At 38.6% G+C, this 26,781-nt stretch overlaps 1 protein-coding gene across 1 annotated transcript in view; it reads right to left on the minus strand.

Annotated features, from left to right (window-relative positions):
- TRPC5 (transient receptor potential cation channel subfamily C member 5) overlaps positions 1 to 26,781 on the minus strand; it is a 309,990-nt gene that overhangs the window by 9,196 nt on the left and 274,013 nt on the right. The window contains exons 8-10 of the mRNA XM_055106604.1: positions 4,712 to 4,915; positions 3,942 to 3,983; positions 1,770 to 1,859 (exon numbers count right to left, since the gene is read on the minus strand). Coding sequence (XP_054962579.1) covers positions 1,770 to 1,859; positions 3,942 to 3,983; positions 4,712 to 4,915 — 336 coding nt within the window. The remainder of the gene's footprint in view (positions 1 to 1,769; positions 1,860 to 3,941; positions 3,984 to 4,711; positions 4,916 to 26,781) is intronic.

Here is a 26,781-nt window from a genome sequence, read left to right on the forward strand (position 1 = left end):
TTGATTCAGGATTAGCTAACACTTTAGCAGGGATTAGTCTGTTGAGGTGCTTTCATAAGGACTAACTCCTGCTAAGTATTAACTAACAAGGTATTAGATTAGGACACTGGCTCTCAGGTGTCTGCATATAAAAGGACTACTGAAGAGGAAAAAGCTTTTAAGACTCTAACGAGTGAAACTAGAAAAGTTGAATGTCAGGTGATGAGACTGCTGTTTTGAGACAGGGGGCCCTGTTCAAACCTCTATGAAATGTCTTCTATCTCCAACTGGCTGCTTACATACTAGATTGTTCCTTTAAAAGCCAAGCTGAAATCTGTTCATGTACTTCCCCTTCTCAAAACTTGGTACTAACTTGTCACTGACTTTAGGAAAAAGTAGAAATGCCATACCATGGACTACAAGGTTTTTCAAGGCCTAGTACATGTTGCTTTCTCCAGTTTCATCTTTCTACTCTTTTCCTAGGCTCTCTGCTGTCCACCTGTATGGACATATTCTCCCTTGCCTCTGGGCCTTTGCCTATGCTGTTCTCTCTGTCTAGAACATTCTTCTCCCCAACTCGCCCTTATCTGGCTGGCTTTGCTTTCAAGCCTCAGCTTAAGCATCACTTCCATTGGAAAGTCTGTCTTGACTCCCCAAGTCCCAGATGAGCGTCCCTCCTCTCTGTGTTTCCACAGTGTCCTGTGTTTAACCTGTCAGAATATAAAATTGTTCATCACCCTTCATTATTGTTTGTCACTCCTTGAGAGTAGGAGCTGGTTAGATCTTGCTCACCACTGTACCAGAGCACTTAGCAGAGTGCTTGGAACATAGCAGACCCTCAGTAGATGAATTATGTCTATGAATTAGGATAATGGACTTTCTGTGTGCCTTAGAAAATATAGATGTGTTCATGGACACTGGGAGGGGAACATCACACACAGGGGCCTGTCAGGTGGTGGGGGTTAGGGGAGGGATAGCATTAGGGGAAATACCTAATGTAGATGATGGGTTGATGGGTGCAGCAAACCACCATGGCACATGTATACCTATGTAACAAACTTGCACGTTCTGCACATGTATCCCAGAACTTAAAGTATAATAAAAAAATTTAAAAAATATATATATAGATGTGTTCTAGGATAGGATTTCTCAATCTTGGCACTATTGACATGTTGGACTGGATAATTCTTGTTGTGGGAGACTGTACTATTCATTGTAGGATGCTTAGTAGCAACCTTGTCTTTACTGTCTAGATACCAGTGTGACAACCAAAAATATCTCCAGACATTGCCAAATGTGGTCTTGGGGACAAAATTGCCCCTGGTTGAAAACGGTTGTTTTAGGCTAATGCCAGTAGTATAATTTTAATGTTTAATGGTAGAGTTTCTTAAGACCTTAGATTTAATAACAGATTTTTTGATCTTATATCTTTTAAGTAAAGAAGATAATTAAGTCTGCAGGCATCTTCCCTTTGTTATCTTGTCCCTCACCACCATGCATCCTTGCCACATCATTTAAAGCATTCAATTTCCACACTGAGAAACACTCAGAATATTAAAAGAATGCATACAGCAGATTTCCTTCATTCATGACACTGATTGTGGTGTGACATACATTGGTAAAATCTCTCCGTCTACTGGATGAGAGACAATTCTAAGAGAATAAGCATTATAACTGGCTTTGCTATATTGTAAGCAGATGAAATTCCATCACCAGAAACCTCACACACTGTGAAGATTAAATGATGCTTATGATATGTAAAATGAAAAACCACTTCATGATTAAATTACCTTAAAATTTTCTTCTGTAAGTCCCTCATGTGTTTTGGAATTTCTTATCATAGCAGCCACATATCTTTTGACTAAATTCCTGATAACTTCCTGGAATTACAAAACATGAAGAAGCATTCAGTCTCCTTCTCAGGCTCTCAGTACAATAAGAAACTTACATAGGAAATGCAACATGCTTAGACCTTCTTTGCAGTAGAAAATCCTCATAGGATCCAGCCTTTTATTGTAAAAATGAGTTAAGTCCATTGGCTAAACAACTATTGTGTCTCTGAATTTAGTGGCAGAATCAAATTAACCCTAAAGGAAAATTTTTTACCCAAGCATAAGGTAAACATGTATTTCCAGTGGAATAATTCTTGCATGGTCATATAGTTAATATTCTTTTCCTTTAGGATGGATTACACGTTAACACTCATAGTAAAACGAGAGTTTTATTCTCCTTTTATAAAATTGAGAGTTTTCTTCAGAGTCACTAAGTCTGCTGATTTTAATGTCCACTAATTACATGGTGAAGATATTTTTCTCATAGTCAACCTACACTTCTCCTTTATAGGAATGTCCTCTTTTCACTAAGCCCCCAGGGGAATGGTCTACACATGGTCACTACAGTTTGTATTAGTGATGGTGATGATGATAGCTACCACTTACTGCAATGTGTCAGGCAACACATGCACATAATACATATTATACATACTTATCACTCAATTTTCACAACTCTGTAAGTTAAGTTTTATTACTCTTCCCATGTTACAGATGAGGAAGTCAAGGCTCAATGAGGCTGACTCATCCAATGTTACACAACTAGTGTCAGCATTAGACTTTGATTCTACTTCAGTCTGATTTCAAGGCCAATGGTATTGCTTCTGCTACTATGTGTACTTGAGGAACTCACTGAGACATGCAGGAATCATTTTTTTTGTTATTGTTGAGGGCTATGAAGCAGAAAATGAAGACAATGAATCTTATTTAAGATTTATTATTATAAAAGTAATAACATTTGAAGGCGGGAGTAGGGAGAGGAGGTTTACATACAAAATACCATATTTTCTGCTTCTCTTTGTTAGTTATGGTCTAAGGGGAACAAAGTTAGGAGAAGTGACCTATAGAATAAGGATGCATTTCCTTCAAACGCTGTAGAACATTTTTCTACTTTGGTTTTCTTTTGATCAGGATGGTGAGAGATGGTTGTCTCTTATTTGTGATTTGCAAGGATTATTCTCAAGAGGTGTTGGTGATATTTGTATGCTTGGCTGTTTTCTAGCTGGTGGGAAGAGTGTCCTAATGTTTATTAGGTTTATTACTTTTTTTTTAACAAAATACAGAAGTGCTTCTCTATTTCTTTGATTAAAGTCATGTTGTAATTTATCAAGATCTAAATTCCTGACATTCAGATAAGCTTTTACTTCATTGAGGTTAGTTTCCTCCTGTTATATATATTACCATTACCCTGTGTATTTTTTCTTCATGGCAGTTTTTATCCTTGTAATCACTTAATTTTAATACAATCATCCCTTGGTATACTCTGGGGATTGGTCCCAGGACCCCCTGCCCCATGTACCAAAATCCATGCATACTCAAGTCCTGCAGTCACCCTGCAGAACCTGCAGATACAAAAAGTCAGCCCTCTTGTATATGTGGTTTTACATTCCATGAATACTATATTTTCTATTTGCGTTTGGTTGAAAAAATCTGCCTATAAGTCGATCTACACAGTTCAATCCTCTGTTGTTCAAGAGTCAACTGTAATTTTAATGACGTGTTATTTTATCCCTGCTAGATAATATATTTCATAAGGGCAGAAAGATTGCATCTTTTTTGTTCATAGTGATTTTTCTAGTATCTAGTGTAGTATTTTATGTACAGTAGGTACTCATATATTTGACTGACTGACCAACCATATATTCTATTTTGTGTAACTTCAAGGAAGACAGCTTTCTAAGTCATAGTTGTTGCTGATCAAGCCGAGGCAGTGCATAAAGGCCATGAACAGGATTATAAAGCAGGTGATTCCACTTGGAGAAGGTACTTCAGCCCTTGATAAATTACAGCCTTTCCAAGCCTCCTATCCCAGTCAAATGGGATCGTGTCCAGACACAGCCAGAGTGAAGTTTGCTTCTCCTCCACAGAACCAGCCAACAACTATTGTGCTTCATCCCTGTGAGGAAGCTTTACCTGATAATGTTGATTTTGTATCAGGCTGTCAGCATTGCGTTCCTATAATTGAAAATAGACAGAGATGTTACACCAGCAGTCTCCCAGCACCCTACCCACCCAAACATCTGAATATAATTATTTCTATATATTAGGACTAGAGAATGCTACAGGAGCTCCTGCCTGACAAATCCCCAAAGCAAATGTATGTTGGAATGATTTTATGATGTTTAAAACAGTGAGTTGGTCACAAAAGAGGGACGGGAGGAAACAGTTTTGTTTAAAAAGATTCATAATATTGGCCAGGTGCGGTGGCTCATGCCTGTAATCCCAGCACTTTGGGAGGCCAAGGCAGGAGGATCACGAGGTCAGGAGTTCAAGACCAGCCTGGCCAACATAGTGAAACCCTGTCTCTACTAAAAATACAAAAATGTGCCCAGCATGGTGGTGCTCGTCTGTAATCCCAGCTACTTGGGAGGCTGAGGCAGGAGAATCGCTTGAACCTGGGAGGCAGAGGTGGCAGTGAGCTGACATGGTGCCACTGCACTCCAGCCTGGATGACAGAGTGAGACGCCATCTCAAAAAGTAATAAATACAAAAAATTAGCCAGGTGTGGTGGCAGACGCCTGTAATCCCAGCTACTGGGGAGGCTGAGGCACGAGAATTGCTTGAACCCAGGCAGCAGAGGTTGGCAGTGACCCGAGACCGTGCCACTGCACTCCAGCCTGGGTGACAGAGTGAGACTCCATCTCAATTTTTAAAAATTAATTTTTCAAAATTAAAAGTCTTACTGTGAAACTTCTCAAGTTGCGCCTTCTCCGTCTACCGTCAGGGTCTCTTTTGGGGCAGAAGGTGTTGTTGAACCAGTTACCAAGGTATAGAAATGACTTGGGGCTGGGGATGATGTTGAAAGGAGGTGGCAAGGTGCCACCTTCATCAAAGTAACTCATCCAGAGCTTCGTCCTTGCAAACTTCCACTCGATATCAGCATGATCCTATGAAAGATAATGAAGTTCAAGGATTTGGGATGGGAAACTGCATGATGTACTCACTTCTTATTCTAAACTTTCTAGTTGCTTCTATAGAGGGCAATATGTCAAGAGCTATATAAATTCAAATTATACATACCCTGTCACCCAGTAACCCTACTCTTAGAAATATATCTTATCAATATACTTACAAAAACATGTATGTACATGGCTGTTCACTGTAGCACAGATAATAGTAGCAAAACAACTGGCAGCAACCTAAATATTCAACAGTAGAACTGGTTAAATAAATGGTGTTACATCTACAAAATGGTATAAAATATAACTACTAATATATGGTAGATCCATAAACATTATAGATATGTATATATATGCATCTGTCCAAGCCCTCTAAGTGAATAAAGCAATATAGAGCACAACATATATTATGTACAGTGATCCCATTTATACAACTGGAAAATCTTTTATATTACATGCTTACATGTTCTAGACAAGTACACACTAAACTGTCAATAGTAGTTATTTTTAAGGTGTGGGATTGTGGTGGGAGGCTTTTTTATTTTAAAAAATTCAACTTTATTGAGGCACAATTTACACAGAATAAAATTCAACCATTTAAAGTGTTTGATGAGTTTTGACAGGTATATATACCCATGTAACAATCATTATAATCAACACACACACATCAGTGTACATTTCTAGGAGTTTTAAGAGCTGCATTGACTGATGTAACTGTTACTACAATCAGGATACACAACAGTTCTATCACCCTCCAAAGTTCCCTATTGTTACCTCTTTGTAGTCAAACTCTCCCAACCTCTAACCTCTGACAACTGCTCCTCTGCTTTCTGTCCCTATAGTTTACCTTTTCCAAAATGTCATATAAATGGAATCATACCGTAGGTAACCTTTTAAGATTGGCTCATTTTACTCAGCATAACACCTTTGAGATTCATCTGTGTTTTCATATGTATCAATAGCCCATTCAATCACATTGCTGAGTAGTTTTCTATTATATGGATGCACGATGGTTTCTTTGTTTACCCACTGAAGAACATTTGGGTTATTTCCAGTTTTTAGCAATTATGAGTAAAGCTGCTATGACCATTCATGTACAGGTTTTTGTCTAAATATACGTTTAATTTTTCTAACTTACATATCTAAGAGTGGTATTGCTGGATTGTGTGTTAAGGGTGTGTTTATAATAAAATGCCAAACTGTTTCCAGAGTGGCTATACTGTTTTCCATTTTCACTAATTGCTCTATATCTTCTTTAGTGCTCGTCAGGTTTTTAAAGTTTAGTCATTCTAACAGGTATGTAGTGGGATCTCATTATGGTTATAATTTGCGTTTCCCAAATGGCTAATGATGTTGAGCATCTTTTCACATGCTTATTTACCATCTATATATCTTCTGTGATGAAGTGTTTTTCAGATCCTTTGCCCATTTTTATTATATATATGTAATATAATATAGAATATACATATATATTCTAGATACAATCCCTTTGTTAGATATATGGCTTGCAAATATTTTCTTTCAGTCTGTATCTTGTCTTTTCATTCTCTTAATGATGTCTTTACTGGAGCAAACTTTTACTTTTGAGAAAGTCAAAATTATCATGTTTATAAAACTATCAATTTTTTTATAGATTGTGCTTTTTCTGTCATGTCCAGGAACTCTTCAGCTAGCCCAAGGTCATGAAGATGTTCTCCTATGTTTTCCTCCACAACTTTTATAGTTGTAAGATATGCCTTTAGTTCTATGATCCATTTTGAGTTAATTTTTCTATAAGGGAAGAGGTTTATGTTGAGGTTCTTTTTGAAAATATGAGTGAACAATTGCTCTGACCCAATTTGTTGGACAACTCTCATTTCTCCATTGAACTGCTTTTCCCCTTTGCCGAACATCAGTGGGGCATGCTGGACTACTAGACATCCACATTCAAAAGAGTAGAGTTAAACACCTACTTTATACCACGTACAAAACTCAAAATGGATCATAGACCTATACTTAACAGATAAAAACTATAAAACTCTAATAGGAAAGCATAGGAGTAAATCTTTGTGACCTTGGATAAAACAACGATTTCTTAGATATGACACCAGAAACCAAGTGACAAAAGAAAATAGGTAAATTTGACTTAATCAAAATTAGAAACATTTTTACATCAAAGGACAGCATAAAGAAAATGAAAAGATAACTCATAGAATGTGAGAAAATAATTTAATATCATATATCTGATAAGGGACTTGTATCACAATATATAAAGAATAATTATGGGGGAGTGGGGGCATTACAAGATGGCCAACTAGGAATAGCTCTGGTCTGCAGCTCCCAGCGTGATTGACACAGAAGACAGATGATTTCAGCATTTCCAACTGAGGTAACTGGTTCATCTCATTGGGACTGGTTGGACAGTGGGTGCAGCCCACAGAGGGCGAGCTGAAGCAGAGCAGGGTGTCACCTCACCCAGGAAGCACAAGGGGTTGGGGGATTTCCCTTTCCTAGCCAAGGGAAGCCATGAAAGACTATTTGGAAAAACAGGACACTCCCACCCAAATACTGCACTTTTCCCATGGTCTTAGCAACTGGCAGAGAAGAAGGTTCTCTCCCGTGCCTGGCTCAGCGGGTCCCACGCCCACGGAACCTTGCTTGCTGCTAGTGCAGCAGTCTGAGATTGATCTGCAAGACGGCAGCCTGGCTGGGGGAGGGGGGTCCACCATTGAGGCTTGAGTAGCTAAACAAAGCAGCCAGGAAGCTTGAACTGGGGGGAGCCCACTGTAGCTCAATGAGGCCCACTGCCTCTAGACTCCACCTCTGTGGGCAGGGCATAACTGAACAAAAGGCAGCAGACAACTCTGCAGACTTAAACGTCCCTGTCTGACAGCTCTGAAGAGAGCAGTGGTTCTCCCAGCATGGCGTTTGAGCTCTCAGAACGGACAGACTGCCTCCTCAAGTGGGACCCTGACCCTCGTGTAGCCTGAGAGACACCTCATATAGGCGGCTGTCCCTCTGGGATGAAGCTTCCAGAGGAAGGATTAGGCAGTAATATTTGCTGTTCTGCAGTATTTGCTGTTTTGCCGCCTCCACTGGGGACACGCAGGTAAACAGGGTCTGGAGTGGAACTACAGCAAACTCCAACAGACCTGTAGCTGAGGGACCTGACTGTTAGAAGGAAAACTAACAAACAGATAGGAATAGCATCAACATCAACAAAAAGGTCATCTATACCAAAACCCCATCTGTAGGTCACCAACTTCAAAGACCAAAGGTAGATAAAACCACAAAGATGGGGAGAAACCAGAGCAGAAAAGCTGAAGATTCTAAAAATCAGAGCGCCTCTTCTCCTCCAAAGAATCGCATCTCCTCACCAACAATGGAAGAAAGCTGGATGGAGAATGAATTTCACGAGTTCACAGAAGTAGGCTTCAGAAGGTCGGTAATAACAAACTACTCTGAGCTAAAGGAGGATGTTCGAACCCATCATAAGGAAGCTAAAAACCTTGAAAAAAGATTAGACGAATGGCTAACTAGAATAAACAGTGTAGAGAAGACCTTAAATGACCTGATGGAGCTGAAAACCATGACACAAGAACTTCGTGACACATGCACAAGCTTCAATAGCCAATTTGATCAAGTGGAAGAAAGGGTATCAGTGATTGAAGATCAAAGTAAGGAAATAAAGTGAGAAGACAAGGTTAGAGAAAAAAGAGTAAAAAGAAATGAACGAAGCCTCCAAGAAATATGGGACTATGGGAAAAGACCAAATCTATGTTTGATTGGTGTACCTGAAAGTGATGGGGAGAATGGAACCAAGTTGGAAAACACTCTTCAGGATATTATCCAGGAGAACTTCCCCAACTTAGCAAGGCAGGCCAACATTCAAATTCAGGAAATACAGAGAACATCACAAAGATACTCCTTGAGAAGAGCAACCCCAAGACACACAATTTTCAGATTCACCAAAGTCAAAATGAAGGAAAAAGTGTTAAGGGCAGCCACAGAGGAAGGTCGAGTTACCCACAAAGGGAAGCCCATCAGACTAACAACGGACCTCTTGGCAGAAACCCTACGAGCCAGAAGAAAGTGGGGGCCAATATTCAACATTCTGAAAGAAAAGAATTTTCAACCCAGAATTTCATATCCACCCAAACTAAGCTTCATAAGTGAAGCAGAAATAAAATCCTTTACAGACAAGCAAATGCTGAGAGATTTTGTCACCACCAGGCCTGCCTTACAAGAGCTACTGAAGGAAGCACTAGACATGGATAGAAACAACCGGTACCAGCCACTGCAAAAATATGCCAAATTGTAAAGACCATCGATGCTATGAAGAAACTGCATCAATTAATGGGCAAAATAACCAGTGAACATCATAATGACAGGATCAAATTCACACATAAAATATTAACCTTAAATGTAAATGGGCTAAATGCCCCAATTAGAAGACACAGACTGGCAAATTGGATAAAGAGTCAAGACCCATGAGTGTGCTGTATTCAGGAGACCCATCTCACATGCAGAGATGCACATAGGCTCAAAATAAAGGGATGGAGGAACATCTACCAAGCAAATGGAAAGCAAAAAAAAAGCAGGGGTTGCAATCCTAGTCTCTGATAAAAGAGACTTTAACCCAACAAAGATCTAAAGAGACAAAGAAGGCCATTACATAATGGTAAAGGGATCAATTCAACAAGAAGAGCTAGCTATCCTAAATATATATGCGCCCAATACAGGAGCACCCAGATTCATAAAGCAAGTCCTTAGAGACCTACAAAGAGGCTTAGACTCCCACACAATAATAATGGGAGACTTTACACCCCACTGTCAATATTAGATCAACGAGACAGAAAGTTCCAGGACCTGAACTCAGCTCTGAAACAAGGAGACCTAATAGACATCTACAGAACTTTCCACCCCAAATCAACAGAATATGCATTCTTCTCAGCACCACATCACACTTATTCTAAAATTGACCACATAATTGGAAGTAAAGCACTCCTCAGCAAATGTAAAAGAACAGAAATCACAACAAACTGTCTCTCAGACCACAGTGCAATCAAATTAGAACTCAGGGTTAAGAAAATCACTCAAAACTGCACAACTACATGGAAACTGAACAACCTGCTCCTGAATGACTACTGGGTAAATAACAAAATGAAGGCAGAAATAAAGATGTTCTTTGAAATCAATGAGAACAAAGACACAATGTACCAGAATCTCTGGGACACATTTAAAGCAGTGTGTAGAGGGAAATTTATAGCGCTAAATGCCCACAAGAGAAAGCAGGAAAGATCTAAAATGGACACCCTAACATCACAATTAAAAGAACTAGAGAAGCAAGAGCAAACAAATTCAAAAGCTAGCAGAAGGCAAGAAATAACTAAGATCAGAGCACAACTGAAAGAGATAGAGACAAAAAAAAAAAAACCCTTCAAAAACCCAATGAATCCAGAAGCTGGTTTTTTGAAAAGATCAACAAAATTGATAGACCACTAGCAAGACTAATAAAGAAGAAAAGAGAGAAGAATCAAATCGATGCAATAAAAAACGATAAAGGGGATATCACCACTGATCCCACAGAAATTCAAACTACCATCAGGGAATACTTTAAACACCTCTACACAAATAACCTAGAAAATCTGGAAGAAATGGATAAATTCCTCAACACATACACCCTCCCAAGACTAAACCAGGAAGAAGTTGAATCTCTGAATAGGCCAATAACAGGCTCTGAATTTGAGGCCATAATTAATAGCCTACCAATCAAAAAAAGTCCAGTACCAGATGGATTTACAGCCGAATTCTACCAGAGGTACAAAGAGGAGCTGGTACCATTCCTTCTGAAATTAATCCAATCAATAGATAAAGACGGAATCCTCCCTAACTCATTTTATGAGGCCAACATCATATTGATACCAAAGCCGGGCAGAGATACAACAAAAAAAGAGAATTTCAGACCAATATCCCTGATGAACATCAATGTGAAAATCCTCAATGAAATACTGGCAAACCGAATCCAGCAGCACATCAAAAAGCTTATCCACCATGATCAAGTTGGCTTTATCCCTGGGATGCAAGGCTGGTTCAACATACACAAATCAATAAACACAATGCATCACATAAACAGAACCAACAACAAAAACCACATGATTATCTCAATAGATGCAGAAAAGGCCTTCAACAAAATTCAACACCCTTTCATGCTAAAAACTCTCAATAAACTAGGTATTGATGGAATGTATCTCAAAATAATAAGAGCTATTTACGACAAACCCACAGCCAATATCATACTGAATGGGCAAAAACTGGAAGCATTCCCTTTGAAAACGTGCACAAGTCAAGGATGCCCTCTCTCACCACTCCTATTCAACATAGTGTTGGAAGTTCTGGCCAGGGAAATCAGGCAAGAGAAAGAAATAAAGGATATTCAATTAGGAAATGAGGAAGTCAAATTGTCCCTGTTTGCAGATGACATGACTGTATATTTAGAAAACCCTGTCACCTCAGCCCAAAATCTCCTTAAGCTGATAAGCAACTTCAGCAAAGTCTCAGGATACAAAATCAATGTGCAAAAATCACAAGCATTCTTATACACCAATAACAGACAAACAGAGAGCCAAATCATGAGTGAACTCCCATTCACAATTGCTGCAAAGAGAATAAAATACCTAGGAATCCAACTTATAAGGGATGTGAAGGACCTCTTCAAGGAGAACTACAAACCACTGCTCAATGAAATAAAATAGGGCACAAACAAATGGAAGAATATTCCATGCTCATAGATAGGAAGAATCATTATCGTGAAAATGGCCATACTGCCCAAAGTAATTTATAGATTCAATGCCATCCCCATCAAGCTACCAATGACTTTCTTCACAGAATTGGAAAAAACTACTTTAAAGTTCACATGGAACTAAAAAAGAGCCCACATTGCCAAAACAATCCTAAGCAAAAAGAACAAAGCTGGAGGCATCATGCTACCTGACTTCAAACTATACTACAAGGCCACTGTAACCAAAACAGCATGGTACTGGTACCAAAACAGAGATATAGACCAATGGAACAGAACAGAGGCCTCAGAAATAACACCACACATCTACAACCATCTGATCTTTGACAAACCTGACAAAAACAAGCAATGGGGAAAGGATTCCCTATTTAATAAATGGTGCTGGGAAAACTGGCTAGCCATATGTAGAAAGCTGAAACTGGATCCCTTACTTACACCTTATACAAACATTAATTCAAGATGGATTAAAGACTTAAATGTTAGACCTAAAGCCACAAAAATCCTAGAAGAAAACCTAGGCAATACCATTCAGGACATAGGCATGGGCAAGGACTTCATGACTAAAACACCAAAAGCAATGCCAACAAAAGCCAAAATAGACAAATGGGATCTAATTAAACTAAAGAGATTCTGCACAGCAAAGGAAACTACCATCAGAGAGAACAGGCATCCTACAGAATGGGAGAAAATTTGTGCAATCTGCCCATCTAACAAAGGGCTAATATCCAGAATCTACAAAGAACTCAAGCAAATTTACAAGAAAAAAGCAACCCCATCAAAAATGGGCAAAAGATATAAACAGACTTCTTAAAACAAGACATCTATGCAGCCAACAGACACATGAGAAAATGCTCACCATCACTGGTCATCAGAGAAATGCAAATCAAAACCACAATAAGATACCATCTCACGCCAGTTAGAATGGCAATCATTAAAAAGTCAGGAAACAGTAGATGCTGGAGAGGATGTGGAAAAATAGGAACACTTTTACACTGTTGGTGGGAGTGTAAATTGGTTCAACAATTGTGGAAGACAGTGTGGCAATTCCTCAAGGATCTAGAATGAGGAATACAATTTGATTCAGCAATCCCACTACTGGGTATATACCCAAAGGATTATAAATCATGCTGCTATAAAGACACATGCACAGGTATGTTTATTGTGGCACTATTCACAATAGCAAAGACTTGGAACCAACCCAAATGTCCATCAATGATAGACTGGATTAAGAAAATGTGGCACATATACACCATGGAATACTATGCAGCCATAAAAAAGGATGAGTTTATGTCCTTTGCAGGGACATGGATGAAGCTGGAAACCATCATTCTCAGCAAACTATCACAAGGACAGAAAACCACACACTGCATGTTCTCACTCATAGGTGGGAATTGAACAATGAGATCACTTGGACACCGGGCAGGGAACATCACACATCAGGGCCTGTCGGAGGGTGGGGGACTAGGGGAGGGATAGCATTAGGAGAAATACCTAATGTAAATGATGAGTTGATGAGCGCAGCAAACCAACATGACACATGTATACCTATGTATCACACCTGTACATTGTGCACATGTACCCTAGAACCATAAGTATCATAAATAAATAAATAGGGAAAAAAACTGACTAAAGGATTTATTCCGCTAGCTTTTGGGAAGCTTTTATGCTGACAGCCTTCTTCAGTGACTGTCTTGCTAAAGAAACCTGCCTTATTCAAGGTCCTGCCACCTTCTAGGGACAGCCTGCAACAAATGACTAGTCAATGTGGGACTGTTAAGACCTGATCCATGGTGGCTCATGCCTGGAATCCCAGCACTTTGGGAGGCCAAAGCTGGGGATCAGTTGAGGCCAAGAGTTCAAGACCAGCTTTGCTAACATGGTGAAACCCCATCTCTACTAAAAATATGAAAACTTAGCTGGGTATGGTGGCTCGCACCTGTAATCCCAGCTGCTTGGGAGGCTGAGGTGCAGAATTGCTTGAATGCAGGAGGCAGAGGTTGCAGTGAGCCAAGATTGCACCACTGCACTCCAACCTGGGCCACAGAGCAAGACTCCATCTCAAAAAAAAAAAAAAAAAAAAAAAAAAAAAAGACCTGACCCCCTCACCTCCTCAGGGAACATCTCTGAAGCGTCATCCCACCTTTAGAACTCCCCACAGGGTTGGCTGAGGACTGGTTGTGACTACACTGCAGCCCACTTTCTCTTTCTGCCAATTTTGCTTCCATCCTTTTCCTCCACAGGTCCCAAGAGCATCTACCATTGAAGAGGTATTTAATAACTAAATGGAATGACTCAGCCCGTTGATGTCAGCCAGCTTTTTCATCAGCCACCCTAGTCCTGGCACAATGGATTCATAAGCAGAGGAGACATGGAAGCAAAGAAGGAGGCTATCCATGGGCCCAAGCTGCTGTCACAGCCAGATAATCACCCTGACACCAACAGAAACCATTGCTGAAACTCAGTACAACAATATCCCTTGAAGATACCAACCAGCCACTTGGTGGCAAGTTGACCGTATTGAACTCTTTCCATAATGAAAGGGGCAGCCATTAATTTCCACAGGAATAGGCAGGTATTCTGTGTATGGGTTTGCCTTTCCTGCCTGCAGAGTCTCATCCAACATGACCATCCAAGGGCTTATGCTATATTTAATCCATCAATGTGGCATTCCACATATCACTGCAGCAGACTAAGGGACCTACTTTACAGCAAAGGACACACAGCAGTAGTCACATGACCATGGAATCCACTGAACCCATCATATGGCACACCACCCAAGCTACTGGTCTCATAAGCAATGGAACAGCCTATTGAAAGCTTGGCTAAAGTGCCAGCTTGGAAGTGATACCCTGTGAGGATAAAGCACTGTCCTTGGAATGCTTTTACACTGTTGGTGGGAGTGTAAATTAGTTCAACCCTGTGGAAGACAGTGTGGTGATTTCTCAAGGATCTAGAACCAGAAATACCATTTGACCCAGCAATCCCATTACTGGGTACATACCCAAAGGATTATAAATCATTCTACTCTAAAGACACATGCACATGTATGTTTACTGAAGCAGTATTTACAATAGCAAAGACTTGGAACCAACACAAATGCCCATCAATGATGGACTGGATAAAGAAAATGTGGCACATATACACCATGGAATACTATGCAGCCATATAAAAGAATGAGATCATGTCCTTTGCAGGGACATGGATGAAACTGGAAGCCATCATTCTCAGCAAACTAACACAGGAACAGAAAACCAAATATCACATGTTCTCACTCATAAGTGGGAGTTGAACAGTGAGAACACATGGACACAGAGAGGGGAACATCACATACCAGGGCCTGTCGGGGTGGGGGGCAAGGGGAGGGAGAGCATTAGGACAAATACCTAATGCATGTGGGGCTTAAAACCTAGATGACGGGTTGATGGGTGCAGCAAACCACCATGGCACATGTTTACCTATGTAACAAACCTGCACATTCTGTGCATGTATACCCGAACTTAAAATTTTAAAAAATTTAAAAAAAGCACTACTCTCCAGGATGCAGTAATGCCTGAAGTCAATCACCATTATATAATGCTGTATCCCCAAGAGAATACCTGGGAGAGGAATCCATGGTGTGGGAGCAGCAGTGTCCCCACTTGCTATCATTCCCAGTGACCCACTTAAAGAATTTGTGTTTTCATCCTCACAAATGTAGCCCACAGGGTCAAAGGTCTTGGTTCCCAAAGGGGAAACATTTCCACCAGGGAATACAGCAAGAGTCTTCACTGAACTTTAAGCTACATCATCATCCAGGCACTTTGGGCCCTTCATGCCAAGGACCAGCAGGCAAGGAAAGGATCCTGGTTGGCGTGATTGACTCTTATCATCAAGAGGCAGTCCAGCTATTGTTACACAATGGAGGCAGGAGGCATATGTTTGATACCCAGATCATCAACTTGGACATCTGTTAGTACCACCTTGCACAATTTCAATGGCAAATGGACAAGTTCAGCAGCTACAGCCTGAGAAGGTATGGCAAACAGGAACTAGAATGCCTCCGTTTGGAGAGACTGAGTCACACCACTAGGAAAGTCACCTAAACCTTCACAGGGAGTCATCAATGGTAAGCAGAATCTAGAATGCACAGCAGAGGAGCAGGGGAATGAATATCAGCTATAGCCGCAAGACCAGCTGCAGCTGCAGGGGGGCTGTAGTTCATCCTACCAACCCTCCTTTTACAAGTCATCCCCAGGAAGAGAGTCCCATCAGCGTCCCGAAGGAGCCTCTCCCAGAACTCTTGTACAGAAAGTAGATCTGAGTGACACTTGCTGTATTAGGCTGTTCTCGCATTGCTATGAATAAATATCTGAGACTGGGTAATTTATAAAAAAAAAATTACAGCTCAGCAATGAAAAGACAAACCAATGTAAAAATGGGAAAATCGTTTGAATAGACATTTCTTCGAAGAAGATACATAAATGGACAACAAGCTCCTGAAAATATTCTCAACATCATTAATCATTAGGAAAATTCAAATCAAAACCACAATGAGATACCACCTCATACCCAATAGGATGACTATTATAAGAAAAGACAGATGATAACAACTGTTTGTGAGGATATACATTAATTGGTCCCCTCATACACTGCTCATGTGTGTGTAAAATGGTATAGCCACTTTGGAAAGCAGTATGGTTGCTACTCAAATTGTTAAACATAGAGCTACCACATGACCCAGCAAATCCACTCCTAGGTATATACCCAAGAGAAATGAAAACGTATCTCCACTCAAAAACTTGTATACAAATGTTCACAGCAGCATTTTTATAATGACTGAAGAATGAAAATAACCCAAATGTCTATCAACCAATAAATGGATGAACAAAATGTGGCACATTCATACAATGAAATATAATCTGGCATTAAAGAGGAATGAAGCACTGATACAGGCTACAACATGGATGAACCTTGAAAATGTTATTCTAAGTGAAAGTAGCCAGTCAGTCACAAGAGGCTGTATTCTATGATTCAATTTCTATGAAATGGTCAGAATAGACAAATCCATAGAAACAGAAAGTAGATTAGTGGCTGTTAGGGGCTAGCAGGAGAAGGGAATAGGGGATATGGGGCTTCATTTTTAAATGAGAAATGCTCTGGCATTAGACAGTAGTAAAGGCTGCACATATATTCAAATATACTAAAAACCACTGAATTATACAACTTAAAAGGGTAAATTTTATTGTATGTGAATTATATCTTAGTAAGACTTATTTTTTTAAATGCAAAAGAAAAAATCAGTAGGGGATATTTGTGTGAGTCTATGTCTGAATTCTCTGTTCTGTTACATTAATCTATATGTCCATCTCTGCATCATACCACACTGTCTTGATGGCTGTAGCTATATAGTAACTGTTGAAATTAGGTAGCACAATTCCATTCCTTCCACTTTAATTTTCTTTGTCAAGATTGTTAATATATTTATTCTGTTAAGTCTTCTAGTCCACAAATACAGTATATCATTTTTTCCATTGTGTTTTATAGTTTTCAGTGTACAGCTCTTCTACATGTTTTGTTAAGCTTATAACTAAGTATTTCATTTTCTTTGCAGTGATTGTCAATGAGACTTAGTTTATTTGGGCTGCTATAACAAAATACCATTAACTGAGTGGCTTGTAAACAACAGAAATTTATTTCTCACAATTCTGGATCCTGGGAAGTTCAAGATCAAGGTCCCAGCAGATTTGCTGTCATCTGGTGAGGGCCTTCTTGCTGTAACCTCATATGGTGAAGCAAAAGGGGGAAAGGCAGTGTCCTCTGGGGCCTCTTTTATAAGAGCACAATTCCATTCAAGAAGACTGTGCCCTTATAATCTTACCATCTCCCAAAGGCCCCATCTAATACCATCACATTGGTGATTAGGTTTTCAACATATGAACTTGGGGGAGGGGGACACAAAACATTCAGATAATAGCCAGAACTATATTTTAAAATTTCAGTTACCAATGATTTATTGCTAGTATATATTGAGATTTGTGTGTTGACCTTGCATTCTGTGGCCTTGTTAAACTAATTTTTAGTTCTAGGAAGTTTTTTTGTAGATTCCATAGGGGTCTCTTCATATAAGATCATATTGTTTCTAAATAAAGAGAGTTTTCCTTCTTCCTTTCCAATCTGTATATCCTTAATGATTTTTTTTCTTATTTCACTGTCTAGAATTGTCAGCATAAGATAGACTAGAAGTAGTGAGAGTAGATATACTATCTTTATTACTGATTTCAGACAAAAAACCTTCAATCTTTCACCGCTAAGTTTAATGTTAGCTGTAGGTTTTTGTGGATTCTTTATATCAGGTTGTGGAAGTTACATTCTATTCCTAGTTTGTTGAGACCTTTTTTTAAAAAAAAATCATCAATGTATGTTGAAGTTTGTCAGATGCTTTTTCTACATCAATTGATGTGATCATGGGCTTTTTCTTGTTTTAACTGTTAATATGATTGGTTACTTTGCATTCCACAGATAAATCCCATTTGGTTATTTATAAATAGTTTTATTTGTTTGGTAGTTTTTGCTTTAAATATTTTGTATATGTCATCACAATGACTTCTAGTGCCCATGGTTTCTGATTAAAAAAAAATTAGTTGTTGTCATATTGAAGATCCCCTGTACATGACATAATAATTTTTCTCTTGCTGCTTTCAAGGTTCTTTATTTGTCTTTCATTTTGTCAGTTTGACTATGATGTAAATATCTTTGTATTTATCCTGCTAGGGGTTATTTGAACTCTTAGATGTATAGATTAATTTTTTTCATCAAATTTGGTAAGATTTTGTCCATTATTTCTTCAAATATTCTTTCTTCCCATTTATCCTTTCCTCCTGGGACATCCATTATGTATATGTTGGTACATCTGATGTCCCACAAGTCTTTGAGGTTCTGTTCAATTTTCTTCACCTATTTTTCTTTCTGTTCCCCAGACTAGAAGTCTTAATTGATCCATCTTCCAGTTTGTTGATTCTTTGTGTCAGTTCAAATCTGCTATTGAGCCTCTGTAGTGACTTTTTCATTCTGTTATTGTGCTTTTCAAATCCAGAATTTCAATTTGATTCTTTTTTTATCACCTCTATCACTTTATTAATATTCTCTATTTGTTGAAAAATTCTCATAGTTTCCTTTCATTCTTTAGACATGGTTTCCTATAGTTCTTTGACATAGGATATGTCATATTTAAAACACATTTAAAATAGCTGGTTTAGTCTTTGTCTAGTAAATCCAACTTCTTGGCTTCCTCAAGTACAGTTTCTATTGGTATATTTCTTTCCTATATATGGGCCATACTTTCTTGCTTTTTTGCATGTTTTGTATTTTATAAAACTAGACATTTTAAAAACATAACGTGGCTACTCTGGAAATTTGAGCCCCTCCCACCAGGTTTTGTTTTTGTTGGTGTTTGTTTAGTGACTTTCTTTGACTAATTATTATAAGCCTGTATTCTTGGTCTTATAAAGCCATTGAAGTCTATTCCCAGTCTAGTGCTCAGTTAATGATTGCACAGTGATTTTATCAAATGCCTTGAATCAATAGTTCTCCCATTCTTTGCTAAGGTGCTCATGTATTGTGACACAGCTTCAACACTCCCTCAGTTTAAAACTCTGCCTTGGCCTTTCCTTACTACTCGTGTAGAGCTCAAGATTAGCCAGAAGGGAGAGATTAGGGCCTTCTCCAATGTTTCTGGGCATGCATACAGCCCTGTACATGTCCATGGCCTTCTAGATCCCTAGAACTCTGTTGGAGGTTTTCAAAGCCCCCTATGGGCATCTTGTTACCAATGTTTTCCTTTACATTTTTTTATCAGCCTCTTTTTAGCCCTAACTGGCCTTGTTGCCTTAGGCTGCTGTGCTGTTAAAAAATTGCCACTTCAAAAAAATAAAAATCTCTTTCTTTACTTGCACATGAGATTTTTAAAAAGAGAGCTATCCCTTACAATGTTGGCTTACAGTGGTTTTTGAGTGAACATTTCAGTCTGTCAGTAAATCCTAGAATTTTCTCTTTAGCCTTTCAGGTATTCCATGAAGGCTTTCATTTTGCTCTCCAAGGTAGTAGTGCTTAGCTGTCATATTAAAGGATTAGCAGATTGAGTCCAATAATGTCATTTAATGAAACAGGGATTGTTAAACTTGATTCTATGAATAAAGTTAATGGAGTCAATGGATCTACTAAACTTGTATGTGAAATATTGAAAGTTATGCATTTTTCTGGATTTTCATTATATTTTCAAAGGAAACTGCACATCCCCAAATGACTAAGAACTACTGAATTAGAGGATTCCGTTGATTTCTGAGATCCTCAATGTGTATTTCTGAATAAGAGATCCTAATCAGCTATTAATGGATAAAGTGGATATACCTCTATCTTTTCTAGGAGGGACTAAATGGTTTTGGGTCAAGTGTGCCGTAAGTTCAAAATAAAAATGAAGCCTTCAGATAAAATTAGGTACTTATTAGACCCACTGCTAGATTTTGTTATTTAATGAATTAATAAAGAAGCACATATATTACCATATCACAAATTTGTGTTTAAAAATATTTGGATAACTGTTTATTTCAACATTTCTTTCTTTTGTAATTCTATATATTTTATTTTGATGTGGCTCAATTCATCTATTTTCTCTTTCATTGCGTATGTTTTTGCTGTATTAATCTAAGAAACTGTTGCCTAACATTAGGTCATGAAGATTTACTACTGTGTTTTCTTTTATGAGTTTATTTTTTAGCAACAGCTTTATTGAGATATATTATATACATCATAAAATTAATTCTTTAAAATTTACATTTCAAGAGTTTTTAATACAGGTGACCCTTGAACAATATGTGAACTGTGTGTGAGCCCATTCATGTGGATTTCTAAGAAATAAATTTATTGGAAAATTATTTGGATATTTTCAACAATTTGAAATAACTCATAGATGAACCGCAGAGCCTAGAAATATTGAAAAATTAAGAAAAAAATGGATATATCCTGAATGCATAAAATATGTGTTGATGCTAGTCTATTATTTACTACCATAAACTATACACAACTATTATAAAAAGTTAAAATTTATCAAAATGTATGCACACATAGAGCATACATGGCACCATTTGCAGTTGAGAGAAATGTAAACAAGCATAAAGATGACGTATTAAATCACAACTGCATGAAATTAACTGTAATACATACTATACTACTATAATAATTTTGTAGCCACCTCCTGTTGCCATTGTGGTGAGCTCAGGTGTTGTGAGTGTCCATTTAAAACGCTGTGTGCCACTTATCTCCATATAAACAATTACTCCAATAAATTGCATATTGCAGTAAAAAGTGATCTCTTGTGGTTCTTGCATATTTTTATTGTATTTAGTGCAATACTGCAAACATTGGATAACACCGGGGGGCCATATGAAGTGCCACTAGCAATGCTGGAAGTACTCCCAAGAAACAGAAATGTCATGACATTACAAGAAAATGTCAAATTTCTTGATATGTATCGTAGATTGAGGTCTGCAGCTGTGGTTGCCCACTATTTCAAGATAAATGAATTCAGCATAAGGACCATTGTAAAAATAAAAAAAAAAAAAGGAAATTTGTGAAGCTGTCACTGCAGCTATTCCAGCATGTGCAAAAACTTTGCACTTTTTGCAAAATACCTTTATTATCTCGTCTTGAAAATGCACCTTTTATATGGGTGCAGGATTGCTATAAGGAAGGCATACCTATAGATTCTAATATGATTCAAGAAAAAGTGAATTCATTATATGACAACTTAAAGCAAAAGGAAGGTGAAGGATCTAAAGCTGTAGTATTTAATGCCAGCAAAAGATGGTTTGATAATTTTAGAAAGAGGTTTGGCTTTAAAAATGTCAAGATAACAGGAGAAGCAGCTTCTGCCGATGAAGTGGCAGCTGACGAGTTTGCAGACTCTTCTTGAAGAGAAAGGATATCTGCCTGAATAGGTTTTTTAATGCACATGAAAGTGTTCTGTTCTTGGGGGGGAAATGCCACAAAGGACAGTTATTAGTAAGGAAGAGAAGTGGGCCCCAGGATTAAAGGCAAGAAGAGATGGGCTAACTCTATTCTTTTGTGCAAATGCAGTTGGGCTTATGATCAAGACTGCCCTTATCTATGAACCTTTTAACCCCTCAGCCCTGAAGGAAAAAAATAAAGCCCAGTTGCTAGTCTTTTGTTTGTACTAGAAGGCCTGGACAATGAGAACCCTTTTTCTGGATAGCTTCCCTCAATGCTTTGTCCCTGAAGTCAGGAAGTACCTTGCTAGTAAGGGATTGCCTTTTAAAGATCTTTTGATATTGGAAAATGCCCTGGCCACTCAGAATGCTGTGAGTTCAACACCAAAGACATCAAAGTGGTCTACTTGACCCAAAATACAACACCTTGAATCCAGCTTCTAGATCAGGGGGCCATAAGGACTTTTAAGGCTCTTTTCACATGGTACTCTATGGAAAGTGCTGTCAATGCTATGGAAGAAAACCTCGATAAAAAGAACACTGAAAGTCTGGAACGATTACACCATTGAGGATGCCACCTTTGTTATAGAAAAAGCCGTAGAAACCTTCAAAGCCCAAAACAGTAAATTCCTGCTAGAGAAAACTGTGCCTAGATATTGTGCATGAATTCACAGGATTTATGACAGAGCCAATCAGGGAAATCATGAATGAAATTGTGGATGTGGATTAAAAAAAAAAGGGTAACAAATGAAGGGTTTCAAGATATGGGTCTTGGAGATATTCAAGGGCTAACAGATACCACAGCAGAGGAATTAACTGAAGATCACTTGACGGAGATGAGTGCTTCTGAACCAGTGACAGACAATGAGGAAGAATGTGAAGAAGCAGTGCCAGAAAACAAATTAACATTAGGCAATCTGGCAGAAGAGTTCTGATTATTCAAGACTACTTTTGACTTCTTTATGACAGGGACCCTTCTATGATATGGGCATGAAAACTGAAGCAAATGGTGGAAGGATTGGTACCATATAGAAAAATTTTTACAGAAATGAAAAAGCAAAATCTCACACTGAGTGTACCTGCCTCTTCTGCCTCCCATTTCACCTCTTCCACCTCTTCTGTCTCTGCTACCCCAAGACAGCAAGATCAGCCACTCCTCTTTCCCTTCCTCTTCAGCCTACTCAACGTGAAGATAATAAGGATGAAGACCTTCATGATGATTCACTTCCACTTAATGAATAATAAATATATTTTTCTTCCTTATGATTTTCTTAATAACATTTTGTCTACCTTACTTCATCATAAGAATACAGTATATGTCCCGCTTGTAATCCCAGCACTTTGGAAGGCCGAGGAGGGTGGATCACGAGGTCAGGAGTTTGAGGGTAGCCTAGCCAATATAGTGACACTCTGTCTCTACTAAAAATCCAAAAATTGGCCAGGCATAGTGGCTCATGCCTGTAATCCCAGCACTTTGGGAGGCCAAGGCGGGGGGATCACTTGAGGTCAGGAGTTCGAGACCAGCCTGGCCAACATGGTGAAACCCCCTCTCTACTAAATTTGCTTTTGTGGTGGTGCATACCTGTAATCCCAGCTACTAGGGAGGCTGAGGCAGGAGACTCGCTTGTACACGGGAGGTGGAGGTTGCAGTGAGCTGAGATCATGCCACTGCACTCTAGCCTGGGTGACAGAGTGAGATTCCATCTCAAAAAAAAATACAGTATATAATATGTATAACATACAAAATATGTGTTAATTGTTATTAGTAAGGCTTCCCATCAAGAGTAGGCTATTAGTGTATTAGTAGTTAAGTTTTGGGGAAACCAAAAGTTATAAGCAGATTATTGACTACATGAAGGATCAGCACCCCTAACCTGTGCATTGTTCAAGGGTCAGCTATATATTCACAGAGTTCAGCATCCATCACCACTACCTAGATTTAAAACATTCTCATCACTCCAAAAATAAACTTATTGGCAGTTACTTTCCAGCACTCCCTTCTTGCTGCCCTTTCTTGTCTCTGTCAACCACTAATCATTCTACTTTCATCTCTACTGATTTATCTGTTTTGAACATTTCATATAAATGGAATCATAAAATATTGGTCCCTTGTGTGTGTATTCTTATACCTAGCATAATGATTTCAAGGTTCACCAATTTTGTAACGTGTCGGTACTTCATTCCTTTCCATGGCTGAATAATATTTCCTTGTATAGACTTCTTGTTTATCCATTAATCAATTGATGGTCATTCGGGTTGTTTCCACTCTTTGCTATTGTGAATATTTTGAATAATTCTCCTATGAGTATTTGTGTACGAGTTTTTATGGAAGTATATGTTTTTTTTTTTTTTTTTTTTTTTTTTTTTTGAGACGGAGTCTCGCTCTGTCGCCCAGACTGGAGTGCAGTGGCGCGATCTCGGCTCACTGCAAGCTCCGCCTCCCGGGTTCACGCCATTCTCCTGCCTCAGCCTCCCGAGTAGCTGGGACTACAGGCGCCCGCTACCACGCCCGGCTAATTTTTTGTATTTTTAGTAGAGACGGGGTTTCACCGTGTTAGCCAGGATGGTCTCGATCTCCTGACCTCGTGATCCGCCCGCCTCGGCCTCCCAAAGTGCTGGGATTACAGGCGTGAGCCACCGCGCCCGGCCAAGTATATGTTCTTAATTCTCTTGAGTATATACCTATGAATGAAATTGCTGGGTCATATGATAACTTTAACTATCTGAGGGATATCCCTATTGTTTCCCAAAGTGGCTATACAGTTTTACTTTCCCATCAGCAATATACGAGGGTTCCAATTTCTCCACATCCTTACCAACATTTGTTACTGTCCATGTTTTTTATTATAGCCATCCTAGTGTGAACTGGTGGTATCTCTTTCTGGTTTTAATTTGCATTTTCTTAATGCCGAATGATGTTGAGGATGTTACAATGTGCTCATTGACCATTTGTACATCTTATTTGGAGAAATGTCATTTCATATCCTTTGCCCACTTAAAAAATCAGGTTGTCTTTGTATTATTGAGTCGTAAACATTGTGTGTTCTGGATACCAGTCACTTATTAGATCTATGATTTGCAAATATTCTCTTCTATTCTGTGGGCTGTCTTCTGATTTCTTGATAGTATATGTTGAGGCAAAAAGTTTTTAACTTTAATGAAACTCGACTATGAATCATCTCTTTTATCACTTGTGCTTCCAGTGTCATATCTGTGAAATAATTGTCTAACCCATGGTCACAAAGATTTACTCCTAGGTTTTCTTCTAAGAGTTTTATCACTTACATTTAGGTCTGTGCTCAATATAGAGTTAGTTTTTGTGTATGGTATGAAAAAGGAGCCTTACTTTACTCTTTTGCATGTGGAAATCCAGTTGTCTCAGCACCGTTTGTTAGAAAAGACTAGTCTTTCTCCATTGAATTGTCTTGGTACCCTTGACAGAAACTCATAAAAAATTTATTTCTTCTGGACCTTTAATTCTATTCTGTTGGTCTTTATGTCAATTCTTATGCCACTACCACACTGTTTTGATTACTATAGCTTTGTAGTAAGTTTTGAAACTTGGAAGTATAAATCCTCAAACTTCATTGATTTTTCAAGATTGTATTGGCTCTTTGGGGTCCCTTATATTTGTATATGAATTTTAGGAGCAGCTTGTCAATTTATGCAAAAGCGAATTATATTTTTATATATTTAAAAGTATAATTCTAGATAAGGAATCCAAAGGCTTCACAAAGCAGTAAAAAAAATTCCATGCCATTAAAATATTAAGATGACACCTTCAATTACTGTACCATGTATCCATCATTGGCTTTTTAAAAATCACTCTACACCTTATACATATTTTTATTAAGGGTGAAGCTTAGATACACAGTGTTTGAGCTGGTTTGGGGGATACTGGGATAATTTGTAGTGGTATTACAAGAGTGATGATAATCTTCTTTTAACGACCTCCTCTACATTTCTCAACTATTGCTCAAGGAATATATCATTCCTGAGGGAGAATTCTGTAAAGGCAAAGCGAAAAAGACAACATTAGAAGAACTATCTATATCACCTCATTTCATAATGGTGACAAATTCATAGCAAGCCTGCATGTTATATCTATATCTTTATTTATTTATTCCTTTATTTATGTATTTTTTTATTATTATACTTTAAGTTCTAGGGTACATGTGCACAACCTGCAGGTTCAATACATAGGTATACATGTGCCATGCTGGTGTGCTGCACCCATCAACTCATCATTTACATCAGGTGTTACTCCTAATGCTATCCCTCCCCCAGCCCTCCACCCCTCGACAAGCCCCAGTGTGTGATGTTCCACACCCTGTGTCCAAGTGATCTCATTGTTCAATTCCCACCTATCAGTGAGAACATGTGGTGTTTGGTTTTCTGTCTTTGTGATAGTTTGCTGAGAATGATGGTTTCCAGCTTCATCCATGTCCCTGCAAAGGACATGAACTCATCCTTTTCCATGGCTGCATAGTATTGCATGGTGTATATGTGCCACATTTTCTTTATCCAGTCTATTATTGATGGACATTTGCTATTGTGAATAGTGCCATAATAACCATAATAAACATACTTGTGCATGTGCGTTTATGGTAGCATGATTTATAATCCTTTGGGTATATACCCAGTAATGGGATTGCTGGATCAAATTGTATTTCTCATTCTAGATCCTTGAGGAATTGTCACACTGTCTTCCACACTGGTTGAACTAATTTACACTCCAATCAACAGTGTAAAAGCATTCCTATTTCTCCACATCCTCTCCAGCATCTGTGGTTTTCTGACTCTTTAATGATTCTAACTGGTGTGAGATGGTATCTCATTGTGGTTTTGATTTGCATTTATCTGATGACCAGTGATGGTGAGCATTTTTTCATGTGTCTGTTGGCTGCATAGATGTCTTCTTTTGAGAAGTATCTGTTCATATCCTTTGCCCACTTTTTGATGGGGTTTTTTGTTTTTTTCTTGTAAATTTGCTTGAGTTCTTTGTAGATTCTGGATATTAGCCCTTTGTCAGATGGATAGATTGCAAAAAATTTCTCCCATTCTGTAGGTTGCCTGTTCAATGTGATGATAGTTTC

This window comes from Pan paniscus, chromosome X (assembly GCF_029289425.2).
Source record: "Pan paniscus chromosome X, NHGRI_mPanPan1-v2.0_pri, whole genome shotgun sequence".
Classification (NCBI taxonomy): domain Eukaryota; kingdom Metazoa; phylum Chordata; class Mammalia; order Primates; family Hominidae; genus Pan; species Pan paniscus.